Consider the following 18,743-nt stretch of genomic DNA (forward strand, 5'->3'; position numbering starts at 1 on the left):
TGAAGGAGACCACTGAGTCCACTGATCTCAGGCTCAGGGGGAGAGAGTTCCAGAGTCCGGGGGCCACAGCAGCAAATGATCTGTCACCTTTGGTCTTTAGCCTGGTGCTGCACAACCAGTAGGCTTTGATCACTGGACCTCAGGGACCTGCTGGGGGGTGCTTGTCCATGTAAGGCCCTATAGACCAGAACCAGGATCTTGAAATGAACCCTGAAGTTGACTGGCAGCCAGTGAAGCTGGAGGAGAAGCGGGGTGATGTGGGTGTGTTTGGAGGACTTGGTCAGAAGCCGAGCACAGGCATTCTGAACCACCTGTAGATGGTTCAGGGAGGTTCTGCTCAGACACGTGAAAAGAGAGTTACAGTAGTCTAAGCGTGAGGAGATGAAGGTGTGGATAACTGTCTCAAGTTCAGAGCGGGACAGAATGGGACTCAGCTTTGCAATGTTCCTGAGATGGAAGAAGGAAGAGCAAACAAGAGAACTGACATGAGAATCCATGGTGAGAGCTGGGTCAAAGTTCACGCCAAGATTCCTGACAGAAGGTTTGGTGTGGGAAGCAAGCTGACCAAGAGAGTCTCTGACTTTGGGAACCAGCTTGTCTGGGCCACAGATGAGGATCTCAGTCTTGTCTTCATTCAGCTGTAGAAAGCTCCCAGCCATCCAAGTTTTGATAGAGTCTAAGCAGGTGTGTAACAGCTGCAGCTTAGACATCTCATGGTGCTTAAAGGAGATGTACAGTTGGATGTCATCTGCATAAAGATGGTAGGAGATTACTTTGAAGGAGCTCAGGATGTGCTGAAGAGGGAGCAGATAGAGGAGGAAGAGCAGAGGCCCCAGCACAGAACCTTGTGGGACACCATGGTGGTGGAGGACCTAAACTTGGAGACGGCCACAGAAAAGGAGCGCTCAGAGAGATAAGAGGAGAACCACTCCAGAGCAGATCCTGATAGGCCTACCCAGTCTCTTAGCCTCTCCAGAAGCAGGTGATGGTCAACAGTGTCAAAGGCTGCAGTCAGGTCCAGCAGGACCAGAACAGAACAGTCCCCTGCATCACTGTGGGTCAGAAGGTCATTGACCCTAAGAAGAGCGGTTTCAGTAGAATGAGCTCTACGAAAACCTGACTGGAAGCTATCATAGATGTTATGTTCGTCAAGAGCAGCTGTGAGTTGTTTAGCCACAACCTTTTCCAAGATCTTGGAGATGAACGGAAGTTTAGAGATGGGTCTGAAGCTGCTGTGGAGAGAGGCGTCAAGACTCAGTTTTTTAAGAAGCGGGTGGATTACAGCATTCTTAAAGTAAGCAGGGACCTGACCAGAAACCAGAGAAGAATTAATTATAGAGAGCACGCTGGGACCAATGGACTGAAAAGCACTTTTAAACAAAGATGAGGGTAAGATGTCGAAGGGGCATGCAGAGGTCTTCATAGAGTTAACTAGTTTGGTTAACTCAGGCAAAGAAACAGGAGCAAAGCTATCTAGGATGATGGGCCTGGTTGGAGTCAGGAGAGGCAGCGATAAGGCTGAAGGAGAGATGCTAGATCTAACCTTATTGACTTTGTCCACAAAGAAAGACAGAAAGTTCTCACAGTCTGCAACAGAGTGGATGGAGGCTGTGGGAGAGGCGATGGAGGAGAGGATGGGTGGTCAGTCAGTCTTCTCTGGTCAGTCAGTCTCTTCTGCAAGGATCTTTGAAAAATGTGGTTACTGCTTAGATGATGCTGGGCTGAATAGTTCTGACCAGTGGAACAGGTCAAGTAGAGATGCTGTCTTGCATCAACTCAAGAATTGATCACTTTCTAGCAAAACAAGATCTGTGGCCCCAGGGAAATAACTCAGTGAGGTTCATAGAATGTTCTTTTGTGCTGCCTCACGAAAACCACTACAGATGTAGTACAAGTGGATCTGCTGGATCATTTTATAACTAATTACATCTTTGCCATAATAAACTAATAAATATCTTTGATTCAAATCACAATGCTGCCACGATAACATGGAAAATCCTGCTAAATGAACAGATTTAGTATAAAATCCTGGTCCTGGGTGTATTTTCACGTTTAATCACGTAAAGTTTGAAATGGAAAATGCAGAATCATGATGTGCGGGGGATACTTGTTAAGCGCATGCGCATAGGAGAACTGAGCGTAGCTTCATCAAATGACGCGGTGCCGTTGGCTCCTCCCCTCTGCCAGAGGCTTAAAGGGTCACGTTGAGCTGCAGTGAAAGAGACATCTCCGCATCCTTCGCAATACCTCACCTGCTCTGTGTCCACCGAAAGACATCAACCTTTCGGTAAGAATTAACTCTCACCTGACCCACATGACTTATTTTACACAGTCCTCTTTTGTATTTGATCAGGTGATCGCTGAGAGCCGTTGATGCTGATGGGAATGTGTGATGCTGCTCATCGGGACGTTATGCTAACTTTCCCTTCCTAGCTAGCTAGCTGTAAATAAATCCCTAATTCTGAAACCACTGCTTCCTTTAATAGTAGTTGCTTCAATGAAAACTATTAAACACTTATTGTTTTCTAAAAAAATGTATGTAAAGAGCCGCACTTTGCTCATTCAACGACATACGCAACAGGAAGGGCGTTCAATGGCTGACCTTCAGTGATGGAAGTGAAGGAGAGCCTAGGAGCTGTTTTTGAGGCCTTTCAGTGTACAGTCGACGCCCCAGGTGTTTATTAATGAGAAAGTGCTTCATGTGAGGGTTTATTTGGGTTAAAACGAAGAAAACAGTGGCGGTAGGTGATGTGGGAGTGCGGTGATGAGGTCGTTTCCTGTAACAGCGTATCTGTAGAGGCGCACGTAGCCTCTGGTGTGACGAAGTCTGGGGCGGGCTGCGGATGACAGCAGTATACACGTGTATGTACGCATAAAGCCTCACTTTAGCTTATTATTTCTACAGTCAGACACCTTTCTATTCATATTTCATAATTCAGTGTTGTCTTTTGTAATAGTTTTAATATCAGTTTACCAATTTTACATATATTTTAGGAGGTCTAGGTGACTCAATTATTTTTTCATATCTAATTTAATAAAATTTCATATGTCGAAGTTGTTTCTGATGGGTGTTTTTGTTTTAGTGTAATTTGTATACAAAGTTCCCTAAAATAAGTATTTTTCTATGTTTATTTTTTAATCATTGAGAGATGGTCCAAATCCAACCCAATAGTTTTTAAAGCTTACATTTTCACGAAAAAGGAATATAATTCTTTATTGATTGTTAAATCAATAGTTTTCCTGCAGGACCAAAGTGCAGTAATCCCATTTGCTTTCAACCTTAATTCATTTGTCTTCCATTTTTGAGCACAACAACAACTCAGTTCTTTTTTTAACTTGTTTTTGCTCCGCAAATTTCGTCAAGCATCAGCCTCCCTAATAAATGCGACGACCTTGTTTGACATCTACTGTAGACTTTTATATCAGTGAGCTAATGGATAACGGTGCTTCTGCAGGCACAAGGCCTGAAGATTAAAACGGCTCAAATATAGGGATGTACATCACCTCCTAGACCGGCAGCCCCCGTGGTAGACTATTTGACTTGTGCTGCCATGCAGGAGTCATTTCAACTCCTTAATGTTCTTGCAGCTTGCATCCGAGAGAAAAACAAGTCATCTAAACCTCCAGGGGGTGTTAATGATGTGTGCCACCCTCTCCCTTCTTATTTTTATTATAGCATTAATCTAATTAAGTGTTCTGAGTGTCAGAGTAAAGAAACCAGACGAGCACGTCCTGTGTATGACGCAGCTGGGAGCTGGTCGCTCACCTTGATGTCGCAATGCAGACCCGATGTTTGTCTGGTTGAGTCAAACCAGCGTGCAACAGGCGGGAGTGGAAAATCTGGAACATGGCTGGGAAGGTGGAGATTCCTGCTGTATTCATCTCTGCTTCTCCTTCGAAATTCTGATGAATTTACATGTTTGCTTCTGAACCAACACATTAATAAATTTTAAATAACATTTCCTCACAAGGTTGGTGCTTTAGTATACATAATGGGACAATCCTAGAGAATAACCAGAATTTCACTATTTTAATGTGAATAATTTAATTAACATTTTATTTATGTGCTGATAAAAGGACAAATGTATCATTCAGCTAAATTTGGGAGATTGTCACAGTGTCTCGCAGCTTTAAAGTTCAGTTTAAAATGATGAAAATGTTGGTAACACTTCCTGATGTGACGCCAGACATGTGGTTTTCTCTCATCTCTCAGAGATTAGTCACTTCTACTCGTCTTCCTCCAGTTTGTGAGGTTAGTATAGTGGGTGATGGCCAAATGAGCAAAACCCCACAGAAGTTTTCCCCTTTGTAACAAAAATTAGGTTGGACAGATTTTTCCTCTGCTAAAACCACATTTTTTTAAAAGTTATATTTACTAGAAAAAACATAATTTTGTTGTTTACCTGCATGAGTTAAGGTTGCTGTAGCGAATCTGCAAACACAGCACTCGCTCCTCCCCTCGGGTATCTTCCCTGGATCCTCGTCCACCGGAACTGGAAACCCGCTTTGCCAGAGGAAACGAGCTGGTGCACCGTTGCAGTTTTTTAGATCCAAGCATCTTTTGTTGTTCGTGACCTCAATTGGTGTTTTTCTTTTTGGGACTCTAGTAGTTTGTCCTAAAGTTGAAGTGGTAGCAGCCGGCTCTTTCTCCTCCTGGGATATTATTGAGGGTAGAACCTCTCACACCAGTGGTGTTTAGTTGCTTAATATGGGGGTGCGTGATGAGCGCAGGACCCAGGGAAGCGCAGTGGTTTGGCGAGACCGACATCTGAATGGTCCGATAGTTGTTTGTGGTCTGAGCGTGTTATTGGTGTGAAACCAGAGAGAAAACCAATTATTTTATTTTTATTTTTTCCGTGTTTTTCATCTCAGTATGAAGCATTGCAGGTACTGTTGTCGATAATGTTACCGCCCCGCTCAACCACATCCCTTTCTAAATGTGTGCTTTTGTATGATTTTAATGAAGAAGTATCAGGAGAGACCAAAACGGCTACAACGCGGTTTGCTTGGGGTCACATTGACAATCCCGGTTAACTCATCTTGGAGCCGATCCGAGCTGTTATTGGATTCCTCCGTCAGTTGGAGCACAACAACAAACTGAGCAAACGCAAAGATGAATGAGTTTATCAACAAGCAACAGCTTTTCTACACAGTCGGTTATTAAGCTAATGTTGATGAATTAAAGGGAGACTGGATCAGATCAGCCTTCACACATACGTCTGCCAGCGGTTCATTAATCCATATTTAAGGGCAAACAAAGAGCTGTCTGAGTGAAGCTGCTTCCCATCAGTATACCTGCTGATAGGCTGGCTATGTGTAGCTTTCTGGGTGGCCTGCCTCTAACATGATCAGATTACAGCTTCTGTCTGTCATCTGAAACTGGATAATTCTTTTTATTTATTAATTTATTTTTTCTACTAAGAAGATCACTTGGTAAAACACATTTGTAATATTTTCCAACCGTCTGTTTTTGAAATAGTGTTGCCTAAGATTTGACGAGTATCAGACACTCGTTTAGCAATGTTTTCTCATGCAGCAGAAACCTGAACACAGGAACTGGAGCCTGCCAAAAGTGTATTGTTGAAGCACGCGGGCGCCTCCCATCAGATAGCAGGTATCTGCTGACTCTGACTTTTGGGTCAAACACGTGACGTTGTTGGACGTGGATTTTATTAGCAGGGACTATTATCTTCAATTCAATAGAGACGTCTGCCGGCTTTAGTTACTCTGGGCCTAGCTGTTCCCTTTAGACATCACATTGAGCCCTGCAGGCCTGGCCTGTTTAATTCCACCTGCATGTAAAATGTAACTAACAGCTGTGATGTGGTGGTGCTCTGGTACCTGAGAGGATCACCAGAGCATACAGAACATGACGGACCCAGTCTGTTGGGAATCGTCTGCTCAACCAAACCCGTTCCAACCAGTTTTTAACTTTCTGCATCATATGTCTGCGTTTGTGTGATGTCACCAGGCCCAGATTCCATTTTAGGTGTAAACATGTCAAACTGATTGTGTTCTTTCCCTTTGTGAGCTCATTTGGCTGCCTGACCTATTCTAGGGACACATACCATTTCGCTTGTGAAGTGTGAACAAAGCTAAAATCACAGTGAGGGTTTGACGATCGGCACGGTGAGCCAGAGCTTGTCCCCCCAGATCACTCTGTAGATGTTTTCTGTCTGACATGTTTGAGTTGTAACCTTCAAATCCAGCGTGCAGTCGTGTCTGGTAGACGGAAACTAGTCGGAGATGGCCGTGCTAAAGGAGCGAGGGCGACAAAATGGTAAGAGTGACTCGATGGACGTTAGAGGAAACAGGAGGAGTGTTGCTATGGGAGAGGAGAACGAGCCGTGCTGCATCCAGACTGGTTGCACAGACTCAAGCGTTTGTTTCATACCCTCCCCCCTCACTCACCCTCTCTCTCTCTCATCTGCTGTGATTCAGATGCGGGGGGGGGGGGGGGGGGGGGGGGGGGGAATAAGCTGGTGTGAGGCCTGTGCACAACTGAGACCAGACAGCATCTCAAATCCTATGAATGCAAATGAACACCTTAACATAAACAGATGTTTCCATTTATTATTTGGTTTGATTACATCTGCATCTGCAGTTTCATACGTTTTCTGTGTGATACAGCATCACACGATTGATGCTGTGGAACATTAGTTAACAGATGGCAGGACATGAAACGAGGCCGGAACTAGATGGAGACCAGCGTCGTCGCGCCGTGGTAAAACGTTGGCCTCCCCTTTTGTCTTCCCAGCCACCATGACTCACCAGTATCCCGCACTGACTGCTGAGCAGAAAAAGGAGCTGCAGGACATCGCTCAGAGGATAGTTGCTCCAGGAAAGGGAATCCTCGCAGCCGATGAGTCCACCGGTACGTTTGTCCAACAAAAGCACACCTGAATAACACGTAAAATCTGTTTTTAGACAAATAATCTGCAGGATGCCTGAAGTGTCTAAAATTTCTGCCTCTGAGAGATGCTGCTGCTTCTAGAAGGTCCTTTTAGCCCTAGATCTTTTTAAATGTAATTTATGTTTGATTTCAGGCAGCATGGCGAAGCGTTTGAACCCCATCGGGGTTGAGAACACCGAGGAGAACCGACGTCGCTACCGCCAGCTTCTCTTCACCGCTGACGAGCGCATCGACAGCTGCATCGGCGGGGTCATCTTCTTCCACGAAACCCTCTACCAGAAAACAGACGACGGCACTAACTTCGCCCAGCTCATTAAAGACCGTGGCATTGTTGTTGGAATCAAGGTGCGAATCTAGTTTTTGTCCTCTGAGCTCCACCTCAGTCTCGTAAAACGCGTTGCTTCTAAACGTCTTCCTGCTTTGGTGTGTCTCTGAACGTCCCTCTGCTCTGGTGTTTGTTCGTCTGCATGCAGACAATCGAGTTTAGCAGTGAAACCGCCATGAGTAGCTCAGTGTCTAAACTAGCTGAAGTGGGCGTGTTTACTGATCAGGGTCTAAGGTTTTAGGTAAATAAGTCGTTTTTTTATCTGTTTGTCTCTCAGGTGGATAAAGGTGTTGTTCCGCTCGCTGGAACCAACGGAGAGACCACCACCCAGGGTAGGCCGCTTTAGGGAAATCTTTTTAAACAAACACGGCCGTGTCTCTGACGTCCGGCTTTGCGTTTGAGTGCAGGTCTGGACGGGCTGTCTGAGCGCTGTGCGCAGTACAAGAAGGACGGCGCAGACTTTGCTAAATGGCGTTGTGTGCTGAAGATCAGCGAGACCACACCATCTCAGCTGGCCATCATGGAGAACGCTAACGTCCTAGCCCGATACGCTAGCATCTGCCAGCAGGTCGGTGTGAATCTGTTGGAAACCCTTAGTGAGAAAACTTGAAAGTTTATGTTTGAGTTTCTTCTCTAGAACGGTATTGTTCCAATCGTGGAGCCAGAGATCCTTCCCGATGGAGACCACGACCTGAAGCGTTGCCAGTACGTCACCGAGAAGGTAAAGGTTTTAACGAGGAGTTTGTGCGACAAACAGCTTTTTACAGACTCTGTATTTAGTCACTTCCTCTTCGCACTTGCTGTCAGGTTCTAGCTGCATGCTACAAGGCTCTGTCAGACCACCACGTCTACCTGGAGGGGACGTTGCTGAAACCCAACATGGTCACGCCCGGACACGCCTGTCCCACCAAGTTCAGCAGCGAGGAGATCGCCATGGCGACCGTCACCGCCCTGCGCCGCACCGTGCCACCTGCCGTCACAGGTCACACTTAACAAAAATAAAAGTTTTACTCTTATTTTCAAAAACCACTTAAACCTCTTTACGTCGAGGGTGTGTTGTTATTTAAATGTTTGTTAAAAGCCTGGAGCTTCAAACCTCCACTTCTCTACAGGAGTGACGTTCCTGTCGGGTGGTCAGTCAGAGGAGGAGGCCAGCGTGAACCTCAACTCCATTAACACCTGCCCTCTCATGAAGCCCTGGGCCCTGACCTTCTCCTACGGCCGCGCCCTGCAGGCCTCCGCCCTCAACGCCTGGAGAGGAGAGCTGAACAACGAGAAGGCCGCCACTGCGGAGTTCATCAAGCGTGCCCAGGTGGGTTCAAACGTAGTTAGTAGCTTTCACACTTGCAAACCTTCTTTCGTGGGTTTTTATGAAGTTTGCATCCTTTTGTTCCTTTTCTCTTCCAGGCTAACGGGCTGGCCGCTCTCGGCAAGTACGAGTCTGCTGGAACCGGCGGCGCTGCTTCCAAGTCTCTCTACGTGGCTAACCATGCCTACTAAACATCTAACCACCACATCCAGCTGCGGCCTAGTTCTAGTCTTACATTTGCTCTGCTACCCCTCCCCCCACTCCTCCATCAGCCACAGGCCTGCGCTGTCTACTGTAATTTGTTCTCGGAGTTATTAACATTATTAGATGTCTATTTAAAAATGCAATATTATAAGGAAGAGTTATTTTTTATCCTGTTTAATCAAACAAGTCGGATTTGAGATAATTTATGACTGAAGGTTAGTTTTATGTGTTTGGGCTCAACGGTTAAGGATGCTAGAGAATGTACTTAAAACAAAGCTGCCAGTATTTTATTTTCCTCAGTAGAACTGCGCCTGTTTCAGTGTCGGGTGTTTTTCCTCCTCATCTGCTCCCAAACGGGCCGAGATCACCATGCGTGTGTCGGTGTTGCGCTTCTGTCAGAACACAACGTCGGACCTTTGTTCAGCATTCACACCCACGGTGGGACCAACCCGTGAATAGTGGCAACAGTACACACACTCCAGAACAAAAGAAGAGGGTTTGATGTTAAACTGAGTTTTGGCGTCAGGTCAAGTCGGTAGACTAAACGGTACTGTAATAATCGCTACGCACCAGGATTCATCCCAAATCTTTAATTCTTGTGCTCCTTATTACTGTCATCATTAAAACGAAGCATCACGTGTGTCTTCTCAGTATAACAGCTTTAAATGACACTCCGTAGGTAATGTATTTAGTTGTGTGAAAGTATTGATGTTATGTGGTTTTTGTGTCACCCCTCCCCTTGCGGCTGTCTCGCCCCTGCCCATCCCCACAGCAGAGATCAAATGAGTTTGTGTGGATTTGTCTGTGGGCTCGGCGGGGCAGAGACGGGCACTGCTTTGTTGGAGTACTGTGGTGTTTGTGATGTTCAAATCATTCCCAAAAACAGTCGGTGTATAGTGGAGAAAATAAACAGTAATTCACAACCTGGGTTCATCTTGTTTTAATTATTTATATGATTTACTCTTTTTAGATGAATTATGCATCCAAGAAACTCCTGCTACTAATATTACATTACTGTTGCTTATTCATATGTACACATTATTGAACCATAACATTAGGACTTCCTTACCTTTAAACCAACAATGGCAGCTGGCTTGAATGTTAGGAATATTAAACAGTTGGAGAGTATTCTGTAGTTTATTGTGTTAAAATAATAACGGTTCTAGTAGCAGTATTTTGAAAAGAACACCCTGAACTACCTGCTACATCCTTCTGATTTTCTTCTAAAGCTGCTTATTATGAACGAGTCAAACTGGGAGTGTTACATGCTTAAATTGCAGGTTTAAAGGTATTCAAGACAAGTCAGTGATACGAAAAAAATGTGATCACTAAAGGTGACGTTAATTAAAACTGTCACAAAGGGGCGAAAGTTTCCCCTTCACGTGTGTGTTTAATATTTTTTCAGGATCGCCCGATGACTTTCTGTCTCTGAAGCAATCACAGTTCTCCAAGTGTAATAATACATTTATCACAAAATTATTGTACTTTTAATATATATATATATAGACGTGTTACTGCTAGTTTACCCATTTAGAGATCCACTAGGATAAATACAATAAAGTTTATCTCACCAAATAGAATATTTACTAAGACATCACAATAGAACTGTAGACACATTAGAGTGTGTGTGTGTGTGTGTGTGTGTGTGTGTGTGTGTGTGTGTGTGTGTGTGTGTGTGTGTGTGTGTGTGTTCTGTCGTCTCGATCCCCAGTGAGTCGTGGAGGATGGCTGCTTATACTGAGCCAGGATCCTCTGGAGGTTTCTTCCTGTTAATAGGGAGTTTTCCTCTCCACTGTCGTTGCATGCTTGCTTAGTATGAGAATTGCTGTATAGTCACTGACACTAGTCAGTGACTTGATGCAATTTGCTGGGTTCCTTATATAGGACACATTATTTCTGATTGGCTTAATGAACTGTGAATTGGAATGTTTATTTTGTGAAGTGCCTTGAGACGACTCTTGTCGTGAATTGGCGCTATATAAATAAACTTTAATTGAATATATATATATATATATTACCTCCTTTATTCTTGTCTGAGTCAGATGAAATATGTGTCACGTGACTCAATGTTGTGTTGGTGATGAAACCGAGCACACCCGGTTCATTGCAAATAATGGCCACCGCGGAAGTGGGTGAGTAGATAGAATGTCACATTATGTTTTAACATTTTAGTTTAGTCAGAGTAAAAAATTTAACTGTACTTTGGGGTCCATTTACAGACTTTTTAAGACGTCCTGTAGCTACATTCACTTTTAGCTGGAGACATTTGTTTTCATGACGTTAAGAACCATTTTTGTTGAGCGCTAGCTCGCGTTAGCATTGTGGTTTCCAGGAAAATGTGCATTTATAACAGCTAGCTTCGTTTTAGATGTAGTTTTAAACAATTATTTTTATTTGCAACCGTCTGTTCTTCTATAATAAGCTGAATAAAACCCATGCATCCATGAAAAAATCTAATAGGTTCAAAGTTTATTTAGCTTATAATTTTTATTTATTATTTTAATGCCAAAGTTAACCCCAAACTAATCGATGAAAACATGTTGCTTCTGTACACAGTTAGATGTTAATGAAGGGAAATAAAATGTTGTGTTTTTATCCTGTTCTTATGTAGTTACAACCATTTATTTATTTTAATAGCATCAGTTAATATTACTGTGAAGTGATTCTAAGTTTAGTGATAGAAATAGATTAAGTATTTGACACATCAGTAACACACAAACAAATAGGCAGAGGTAATTTCTTACAAGACATTTTGCATCCATTGTAGAATTTCTGTAGCAGAACTCTTTTCTGTGTTGGTCTTTCTTTCAGAGCGCAGACGAGGTCAGCTTGCTGCTTTGTCCATAGCAGCTGTGGTGATCATCGTTGGAGTCCCTCTATGGTGGCGAACCACAGAAACCTACCGTGCCTGGTTACCTGTCAGTCAGATAAAACAGCTGGCAAAGCTACAGGTTAGTTTCTGACTCCTAAAACAACCTTTTTGTCTCGTGGGAGTTTGCTTATTCGTGTTTTATTTTTTCTGTTTTGCAGCTCCAGCTGAGCGCTGACGTAGAGGTCGTCTTTGCTCGTGGTACTGTGACCCCCGAGCAGCAGAAGAAGGTTCCACTGACACAAACACAGGAAGAGGAACATGCAGTGGACGGTGATTTAATGAAGTGGTTTAGGAGGTTGTTTCGGAGGATGAAGCGTGCATGCTCATTTTGTGTGTTTATGTTGTGCTTACAGGAGATACAATGTTAAGGTACAGGTTTGAGACGAGGTACCGCACAGCTACGATCATGGAGGAGGATGCACTGAACAAGCCCACTGCTGCTGGTCAGTTAAAGGTTAAATCTCAAATGAATGGTTTGGTGAAATTACACGCAGTTATTTTTCTGTGTCTTGTTTTTTAGGAGCAGATGAATCTCTGCACACACTCAGCGAGAGTCCGTGCGGTTCTCTGGTTTTTTATGTGATCCCAGAGCTGTCCCTATTGCTGCCTAAGGTCAAATCTGCTAGTATTTTATACTCTGCTCCTTATTTACTTCGACCCGTGTCGTGAAAAATTCGGACGTGTTTTTATGCTTTGCAGGACACAGATGTGTACATCGGTCAGCGTCGAACTGCTCTGCTTCGTGTCAGCTCCCAGGTGGGTGTGGGTAGGACACTCGAGCAGCTCCTGGCCCAACTGGAGCCTCGCATCAAACAGGTGCTGCAAGTGATGTCTTTCAGCCACACCGACGTCTCTGCTGTCCTCAGTGACCGAGTCCGTTTCAACCCAGACAGCAAAGAGGGCATTGCTGATAGCATGAGAGCCTTCAAATCCAGCCCAGGTTGGCTTTTATTCAGCCATGAATAAAGTTGGTGTGGTTAAAGTTGGTGTGAAAAAAACTCTGTTTTCTGTTTATTTTTATTTTCCTTTAGGTTATGAGATAACATTTAGTCTGTTGAACCCCGACCCAACGTCACACCAGCTCCACTGGGACATCGAAGGTGCTGTGCAGACCTACATCCAGCCTTTGCTCACAAAACTCTCCCCCGTGGCCAACTTTAGCATCGACTCTCAGGTATGAAACTCCGTTTTGGTGGACATTCAGTCAGGCGCAGAGCACGTCAAAAGATAACCCTCAACCCTATACTTGTGTTCTTACAGACGTTGTACTACTCTGTGCTCGGGGTCAAACCACGCTTTGACAGCAGCTGCGATGCCTACACGCTAAATGCAGACAGCCTCGCACACGTCATCAACCCGGTGGAGGCCAGACTTGGTAAAATAGGAATTTTAGGGATTTGAATCCACTGTGTTGCTTTATGATAACATAAAAATGTTTGATTTCCAGGTTCTAATGCTGCATCTTCCAACCCAGTGCTGAATTTCCTTTTGTACGTTCCTGATGCTCACCATTCCCCTCTTAAAATCCAGGATCATAGGAAACAGGAAGTGCCCTCGAATGCGTTTCATTCTCCTCGTTGGGGTGGAATTATGGTAAAATATTTAATTTTCTCTCACCCGAATGAAAGAAAATAGATTGTTATTTATTGAAAACACCCATCGGAGCAGTGAAGGTGTGATGATGGGGAAAAAGTCTATCCATTATTTCTTTAGGTTTATAATGTGAACGGTTTCTATGAGCCAGAGGCTGAGCTTCCTGTTGACATCAGCATCAACATGGCTGAAGTCATGGGAGTGTTTCTCGCTCAGCTTCGGTAAGCGTCACTCTCCTAGCAAACATTTTAATATTTCTTGCCCGTGTACAAAGTTTCCTAATTTTTTTCCCTGCCAGACTCCTGCTGGGTGTGCAGTCATCCCCCCCTCCCCCCGGCTTCCTGGTGGCACCACGTGGAAGTTCAGGATTAGCCGACTGGGAGCTGGACCGTCTCATGTGGAGTCGTTGTGTGGAAAATATTGCAACAGCAACCACAACCATCACCTCTCTTGCACAGTTGTTGGACCAAATAAGCAACATCGTCATCAATGACAACATTGCTGAGCAGGTAAAATGAAATGCACATTTTTCCCATCTCTGTTAAGCCTTTTGACTTTGTCTCTAACCTGGGACTGTGGCTTTTGCCACTCAGGTATCCAGTGCTGTAAACTCTCTGCAGCTGGCTGTGGCAGAACTGGAGGCTGGGAACCTCAAATATGCTCTGCAGTTGAGTAAAGAGGCCATTTTGGCGTCAGAGAAAGCCTTCTTTGACCCGTCGCTCCTCCATCTCCTCTATTTTCCCGACGACCAGAAATTTGCTATCTACATCCCGCTCTTCCTGCCCATGTGTGTGCCTATTCTGCTGTCACTGATCAAAATGGCATCTGAGGCTAGACAGAAACGCAGAGAAAAGCTCGCCAAGAAGGACTGAGACCAAGTAACTTTAGGGATTTGACTACAAACATATTTATTTAAAGATTGGTTTGCAAGTCAGTCATGCAAGCTTTTATGATATGGTTGCAAACTGATTCATGTTTACTTCGTTTTACTGAATGGCTAATGCAATTGACACTGTACAGTTTAAAGCTTGAATTGTTGTGAATGTAAATTTTATATTTGAATTGTCTTTCCTTTTCTAAATTATGAACAAATAAAGAACAAACCTGTTGCATTTGATATCCATTTTTAATTGCACCCCTGTTATTTTATAGCCTGGCCTGCCAGACTCATCCTCTGTTGAATTCTACACAGAGAGCAAATGAGTCCCGTAAAGAGGCAAGGGGCTGGCTGGTCAGGCCAGTTATTTTATGCTATCCCTCTGAGATACAAGGTTTTGTTTGGTTTGCACATTTAATTTCAGTGTGCTGTTTTGGATTCGTCTGACTACATATGGATTAAAAACATTCAAAATGTAGGAAGACTTATATTCATTTGGAAAATTAAATGAATATAATTTACAAAATACAGTTTTTAAATGAAAGCTTGTCTCCCTAAATTGATAAAATAAAATGCAAGGGAATCATTGTCCGCTTGAAAATATCAATGTGTTGTCTAAATCGAAAATACCGGTAAATATAAATTTGATCTATGTGGAGGAATGTTAGGAAAAGTGAAGTGCTTCCGGTGTACCCTGTTTCTCCAGCAGGTGGCGCTGCCCTCTTCTATCATTCCTTTGTGCCGCAAACCGCAGAAGAAGAGCAGCAGGCCAGCTAGCATTTGTGGGCTAATATTTTTGGGAAGGTGGAGCTCTTCCGTCAAATTTACCGCCTATTTCGTGTATTTTCTTTATTAACATCGCTTAACTTTTACGCAAATTTCATTTAAAAAGTACTGAGTCTATCGTTAACTTGCGCAACAATGTCCGGAGGATTCGTTCGAGGACCCTTGGGGAGTAACGATTGCCGCATATACGTGGGGAACCTTCCCCCCGACATCCGCTCAAAAGACGTGGAAGATTTATTTTACAAATATGGATCTGTTCGGGATATAGATCTGAAAAATCGCAGAGGAGGACCACCGTTCGCCTTCGTGCAGTTCGAGGACCCGAGGTAAGCGGCGGGATCCCGCCACGTCTGAGTAGCGTGATCAACGCGGCCAGCTAGCTGCTACACCCAAAATCTTCACGTAAGAAACGGATCCACATGGCTCTGTCGGGTATTTTACTCACATTAAACTATATTGCTTATTAGTTTGTTAGGTATTTCTTATAAAAACCCATTCGAGCGAGAATCAAGTGTTTTTTTCCGCATTTGCCCGCTCGAGAAGCTAGTCACGAATGATTCCGAAAACACGTGAATGCATCATGTAGCACAAAAGCCTTCTTTGTTGGGGAAAAAAGTCAAACTGTTAAAAGTTTACTGTTTTACATGAAAACACGAGTGGAAATCTTATTAATTACGTTTTAGGTATTTGAGTACATGTGAAAACATGCTTCTCATTTTTGTCTTGCATTATAAAAAATATTGAAATGCCTAAGGAGAATTAGAAAATGCATTCGGACATTTTTTAATTGTTATGATTATTAAATTAAAAACAAACAAAAGTCTCCAGGATCTAAATGTAATAAATGAAATAATAAAAGTGGTCCTGAAACCACACGATGCACGAGATGGAATATGTGTTAAAGAAATAAATTGTTATTCACTTAAACTGTCAGAAGTAAAGGTAGTTAAAACCTCCCATCAGTGGCGTAAACGATGGATTTTTCTGCAGGGATGCAGAGGATGCTGTGTACGGACGGGATGGTTACGATTATGATGGATATCGACTGCGTGTGGAGTTTCCGAGAAGTGGAAGAGGAGGTGGTGGTGGCGGCGGTGGTGGTGGAGGAGGAGGAGGAGGCATGGGAGCCCCTAGAGGAAGATATGGGCCTCCATCTCGACGCTCAGAAAATAGAGTGGTTGTATCAGGTTGGTGAAGTTTCCCTTCCCTCACAGGTTTTGCACAAATATTTTGATTTTGTTTACACTTAAGTCTGACGATCCTTTCCTCTCAGGTCTTCCCGCTAGCGGTAGCTGGCAGGACTTGAAGGATCACATGCGAGAGGCAGGTGATGTATGTTATGCTGATGTGTTCCGTGATGGCACTGGAGCCGTGGAGTTTGTGCGCAAAGAAGACATGACATACGCTGTGCGTAAATTGGATAACACCAAGTTCCGTTCTCATGAGGTATGTGAAGGACCCCCCAGTGAGTAGCTAGCTAGTTAGAAAGTGGCTCTGGGACTACATGTATGCTCTCAGGGAGGACCTGATGTGTCACCCAAGACAAACATTCTTTCTGCAATGTGAATGTTAACACATGTGTTTGTGTGTTTAGGGAGAGACGGCCTACATTCGTGTCAAGATGGATGGCGCTCGCAGCCCCAGCTACGACCGCTCTCGCTCCCGTAGCCGCAGTCGAAGCCGGAGCAAGAGTCGGTCTCGCAGCTTCTCTCCGTCCCGCAACAGAGCGTCTCCACGTTACTCCCCGCGGCGCTCTCGATCCCGCTCTCGCACTTAGATCCACCTAGGTTCAAGCAACAGTGTACCTCAGCTGGAGAGGAAGTGTTCACATCGCATAACAAGTCCTGTGTTCACACTTCTGTACACTGTCATGTTGTTTGTCCCGTTTCCCCTCACCTTCTGTTGGCTTGGTTTTCTTTAATTTTGGTTCTAAACTTTGCAAACACCGGCATTCTTCTCACTTGACCCAGTATGGCTGTTTTTTCCTCTCTTTTCCTCTCCTCATAAACTCTCTTATGTTTCTGCTATCCATTCTTCTGTAATTCTCTCCTCTTGAATGTTGTCATTGAGTGTTCCTGTTTTGTTTTGGAAACATCTTTTTTCAAACGTGTGCGGCTGTCCTTTGACCTTCTTGTCTGTTTCTCTGTAGAATTCAGGGGAACAGGATAGGATGGGAAGAGAGGAAACAGTTCATGTTAAGATAAACAGGAGGAGGAGGAGGAGCAGTCAAATATGGCACCAATGGTATGATAGTTGTGCCTTGTTAACTGTGAAATCTACATTATACAGCTGTTGTGAATTTGTCTTTCCTTTTAAATATTTACAGTAGAGTTTGATTGAATGCTGCAATAATATCTGCTGCAAACAAAGTAGTGTTTAGAGACCCAACGTTTGATTTATTTTTTTCTTTTTCATCTTTTCAAAGTAACTTTGGGTTTGATCATAAATGGTGTCCCTTGTTTATCTCAAAGTAAATGTCCTGGTTGCTGATTTATCAATATTTCTTTATGAAGTGATTTTTTTTCTTTAATTTTTTGAAGGTGTGATTCTAACTCGCCTCCTTCTCTTTGGTTCTGCTGGTATTCTAAAGGTTTGGACTCGGCTCACATTGTCTCCTCATTCCGGAGCCGGATCAGGATTCAGGATCAGATCAGGATTAGGATTAGGCTTCAGGATGGATACAAGGAGCACGACCTGTCCACATAACCTCAGCAAACCGGAATTATTGTAGTATAAATCAAATGAAATTGGCTATGAAATATTCAAAAGATTCCCTTCGTTTTGTGTGGCACCACTGAGACGCAGTCACAGACGGCACCGCAAGGAGCCCAAGTTTTTTTTTTTTTTATAAAGGAGGAGGGCTGGGAGGTGCAGGATGGATCCACACGCATAAGGAGTGGTAAATAGTGGGAAACCTTTTGACGTTGGCTGAGGGAGGGAAGCAGGAGGGCTGGGAGGTGACACTTGAATGTGACTGTAATCTGGTTTGTATCTTTTTATTAGGTTAGTCTTTCCCAACGGTGGATTTATATGATCTCCAGCATTTCACTGCTTTATTTTCTTTTAATAAAACATTCAGTAACATTAACACTTGTTTTTCTTCTGTGCTCAAGCAAGAAGAGCTTGGGTGCAAAAAGCTCTATGTAAATCCTAATTGCTGCAGTTTCATGTCTCGGGTAGCAGTAGCTCGGGAGGTAAAGCGGGTTGTCCAGTTATCGGAGGGTTATAGGATCAATACCGGCACCGGGTAGAGAATTCTGCTGTTGTGTCCTTGGGCAAAACGTCGCCTTACCTGCTGGTGGTGGTCGGAGGGACTGGTGACGCCCGTCTTCTGCAGCCTCGCCTCTTGTCAGTGCGCCCCAGGGCGGTTGTGGCAACAACGTAGCTCATCACAAGGGTGTGAATGAATGAATGATACACAAGCGTAAGAATTTATATATGTGCAATTTTTTATTTTTTATTACATCTTTATTTGGATTGGACAAATAAGGTACATCAACATCGCAATAATTAAATACAGAGAACAAGTGTCCATCCAGGGTTTTTAGATTCACGTTCAAGAGACACAAGTGATCACCAATAACAAGCGACGTGTTGTCTTCCTTGGATTAGTATTGAGAGAATTTCCAATTTAAGTGAACATTAATCTCTTGAGTCATTGACAGGAATCTAGTGAGACCCTGATTTAAAAGTCCTGACCAATCACATTCTGGTAACCGGTGATGGCTGTACCCAGTGTGCAGCAGTACCGGGACCGGAGTGAATAGGGTGTGTATGGGGAGCATGAGTGGGTGTCCGGCGTGCATTTTTGTAAGTCTTTGGTTGTATGTGTATGTGTGAGCATGAGGGAGGGAGTGTGTGACT

General features: G+C 43.9%; 3 protein-coding genes across 5 annotated transcripts; all 3 read left to right on the forward strand.

The window, feature by feature from the left end:
• Window positions 1–2,132: 2,132 nt before the first annotated feature.
• On the forward strand, window positions 2,133–9,679 carry aldocb (aldolase C, fructose-bisphosphate, b). The gene is made up of 9 exons (XM_015961734.3): window positions 2,133–2,287; window positions 6,758–6,874; window positions 7,047–7,258; window positions 7,516–7,570; window positions 7,646–7,806; window positions 7,876–7,959; window positions 8,046–8,220; window positions 8,351–8,550; window positions 8,646–9,679. Exons 2-9 carry the CDS (start codon window positions 6,763–6,765, stop codon window positions 8,736–8,738), a joined length of 1,092 nt encoding a protein of 363 aa, XP_015817220.1. The 5' UTR covers window positions 2,133–2,287; window positions 6,758–6,762; the 3' UTR covers window positions 8,739–9,679.
• Window positions 9,680–10,793: 1,114 nt separating this feature from the next.
• Window positions 10,794–14,333, forward strand: pigs (phosphatidylinositol glycan anchor biosynthesis, class S). 2 transcript variants are annotated; one of them, XM_015961736.3, is made up of 12 exons: window positions 10,794–10,883; window positions 11,563–11,702; window positions 11,782–11,893; window positions 11,977–12,066; window positions 12,144–12,235; window positions 12,323–12,563; window positions 12,655–12,797; window positions 12,884–12,998; window positions 13,071–13,216; window positions 13,337–13,437; window positions 13,515–13,725; window positions 13,810–14,333. In XM_015961736.3, the coding sequence occupies exons 1-12, from the start codon at window positions 10,832–10,834 to the stop codon at window positions 14,086–14,088; spliced, it is 1,722 nt and encodes a 573-aa protein (XP_015817222.2). In that variant the 5' UTR covers window positions 10,794–10,831; the 3' UTR covers window positions 14,089–14,333. The 2 variants fall into 2 exon arrangements, with proteins under 2 accessions (XP_015817222.2, XP_054586865.1); XM_054730890.2 differs by lacking the exon at window positions 10,794–10,883 and adding an exon at window positions 10,916–11,483.
• Window positions 14,334–14,821: 488 nt separating this feature from the next.
• srsf1b (serine and arginine rich splicing factor 1b) lies at window positions 14,822–17,967 on the forward strand. 2 transcript variants are annotated; one of them, XR_001573146.3, is made up of 5 exons: window positions 14,822–15,205; window positions 15,870–16,066; window positions 16,153–16,325; window positions 16,474–17,123; window positions 17,470–17,967. XR_001573146.3 is itself a non-coding variant. In XM_015961737.3 (4 exons), the coding sequence occupies exons 1-4, from the start codon at window positions 15,015–15,017 to the stop codon at window positions 16,654–16,656; spliced, it is 744 nt and encodes a 247-aa protein (XP_015817223.1). In that variant the 5' UTR covers window positions 14,822–15,014; the 3' UTR covers window positions 16,657–17,967. The 2 variants fall into 2 exon arrangements, 1 of the variants encoding a protein (XP_015817223.1); XM_015961737.3 differs by having other exon boundaries at window positions 16,474–17,967.
• The last annotated feature ends 776 nt before the right edge of the window (window positions 17,968–18,743 follow it).

This window comes from Nothobranchius furzeri, chromosome 10 (genome assembly GCF_043380555.1).
Source record: "Nothobranchius furzeri strain GRZ-AD chromosome 10, NfurGRZ-RIMD1, whole genome shotgun sequence".
NCBI lineage: Eukaryota > Metazoa > Chordata > Actinopteri > Cyprinodontiformes > Nothobranchiidae > Nothobranchius > Nothobranchius furzeri.